At 28.6% G+C, this 2,421-nt stretch overlaps 1 protein-coding gene across 1 annotated transcript; it reads left to right on the top strand.

Annotated features, from left to right (window-relative positions):
- Positions 1 to 378: 378 nt before the first annotated feature.
- Positions 379 to 2,416, top strand: ENU1_190430 (hypothetical protein; the record flags this gene model as incomplete). Its single annotated transcript, XM_008861798.1, has 1 exon — positions 379 to 2,416. A coding segment is annotated over one exon (2,038 nt), but the record flags the coding sequence as incomplete, so codon positions are not given.
- Positions 2,417 to 2,421: the final 5 nt, after the last annotated feature.

Below are 2,421 nucleotides of genomic sequence, written 5' to 3'. Positions count from 1 at the left end.
ATTTACAATTACAAATAACATTAAAGACAATAACCATGATGATTTTATTAAATTATCTAATTGGAACCTTCTTTTATTAATTCATTTATTTTGAATAAATCAACAATAAAAAGAGAAAAGTATAATAATAATTAATTTATCATTCAAATATTATTAATATGATAATAATACTATTATATTTAAATAAATAAAATCAATTAATATCATAAGAAATGTCATAAACAAGAGTTGTTTAAATAAAAGTTTAATGACATCAAAAGAATCTTCCTACAAAAATACATTTCATACATTACAAAAAATAATAAGAAATTAAAAAAATTAAAAATTAAAAAATTAAATAAAACTGAAAAAAAAAACTTAAAGAACTTAATATAAAAAATGGTCCAAATAACATGTCTTTTGGCTGTAATGTTCTTTTTTAGTTATTGTTATGGAATAAACAACCAATGCAGTTCAGCTACAAATGTTGATTTAACAAACAGTGAACAATTTATGGTAACAGAAGATACAACTCATGCTAGTGATTCACTTTATAAAGTAGGAAGAAAGATGTATAAAACTAAAGGGAAATGGTATCGTGTTCATACAGCTGGACTAGGTAATAATATAGAAATAGATACATGTTTATCTGGAATAACAAATTATGATTCAAAAATTGCAGTTTTTGGACAATGTGTTAATGGTATGGCAAGCCAATTATTATCAACAAACGATGATAGTGTACAAGGATGTGGATCTGCTGCAAGACTCATTTTTAATGACAAACGTAAAACTAGTTTTTATGTATTTATTACTGGTGCAACAGAGAATGATGTTGGTGTATTTGGTCTTAGAATTATTAAAAATCCATCATTCAGTAATAAACAATGTTCTCATGCTGCTGATATTACTGAATACCCTTCATTCAGAGAAGGAACAACAACTGGACTAGCACCAAATTTCCATGAATTATCTGGATTATTTTATGTTCTTAAAGGAACAGGAGATAAAATTCACATTGGAACATGCCACCGAGCTACAACGGCTGATACTGTTATAAATGTATTTGATAATTGTGATTCAATGAATCCAATTCCTACAAAAATGACTGCATGTGAAGATGGTAATATGGGATCGAAAATTCATATTGACACTGTACCAGGTAAAATTTATTATATTCATGTAGCTTCTTCACCAAATAAGAGGGGAATGTTTATAGTAACATTCGATATTGAAAGTTCATTTGGACCACAAACATGTGACAAAGCACTTGCTATTACCACTTTACCATTTGCACATACTACCAAATTAACAGGAACAACTCAAAGTATGTCATGTGGAAGTTCAGTAGAAAAAGTTGGTTCATGGTATTCTATTGTAGGAGATGGATATGATTATTTAATGTATACATGCAATAGTATGAATGGACCACAAGATGGAACAATGATAGAAATATTTGAAAGTTGTACGTCTAATAGTAAATGTGAAATGAATAATAATGGATGTGGATTACATGGTAAAATTAGTAAAAAATTAGAATTAGGAAAGAATTATTTCATTAAAGTAAGTTGTTCTAACCCACATAATCAATGTAGAGTTACATTAAATGTTGATAAAATTAATCCACAAGGAACAGTCAATAGTTGTATTTTTTCTAAACTCGTTAGTATTACAAGTAAAGATGATTCATTTACTGATGCATTTGATTTACATACTTCAAGAACATCACAAACTCATTGTGGTGGTGATTCTCAAAAGAAAGGTATTTGGTATAAAGTTGTAAATGATTATAAATATGCTTTTCCTTTATTTATTCAAGCAAACGTCCTTTTAGCATCTTCTACTAAACACACAGCTGAGATTCAAATGTATAGAACATGCTCTTTAGAATGTGAAGAAAGACAATATTCAGTTCATCATGTTTTACTTAAGCCTAAAGAAACTATAATGTTCTTTGTTACAACAACAGAAGAAGAAGGTCAAGTATCAGTATTTATGAGAAGAGATTATCATATTAATCATGACACTTGTAAAACAGCTTTAGAATTTAATGCACCATTTACCTTAGTTGAATATAAACCAAATACTGGAAAAACTACTACACCAATCTGTGCTAAAGATGTTGTTGGAAGACACACAGGTATTTACTATTATTTCCAAAGTCCTGTAACAGATACAATGATTGTAGAAACTTGTGGTCTTGAAACTCAATTCGACACATATGTTGAAGTATTCCAAGGATGTGGTAATGATGCTAGTTGTGTATTATCTAATGATGATTCTCCAGAGTGTGGTAGTTCTGCTTCATATGTAAAGTTTGAAGCACAACAAGGAGCAGAATATTATATTTATGTTTCTGAATCTAGTAAGGCAGTAGATACAGAAGGAACATTTAGACTCAATGTTTATACACTCAATCCTCCATCTCATTCAACTTGTCAA

The sequence above is a fragment of the Entamoeba nuttalli genome (genome assembly GCF_000257125.1).
Source record: "Entamoeba nuttalli P19 unplaced genomic scaffold asmbl_8900, whole genome shotgun sequence".
NCBI lineage: Eukaryota > Evosea > Mastigamoebida > Endamoebidae > Entamoeba > Entamoeba nuttalli.
This window is presented reverse-complemented; position numbering and strand designations above follow the sequence as displayed.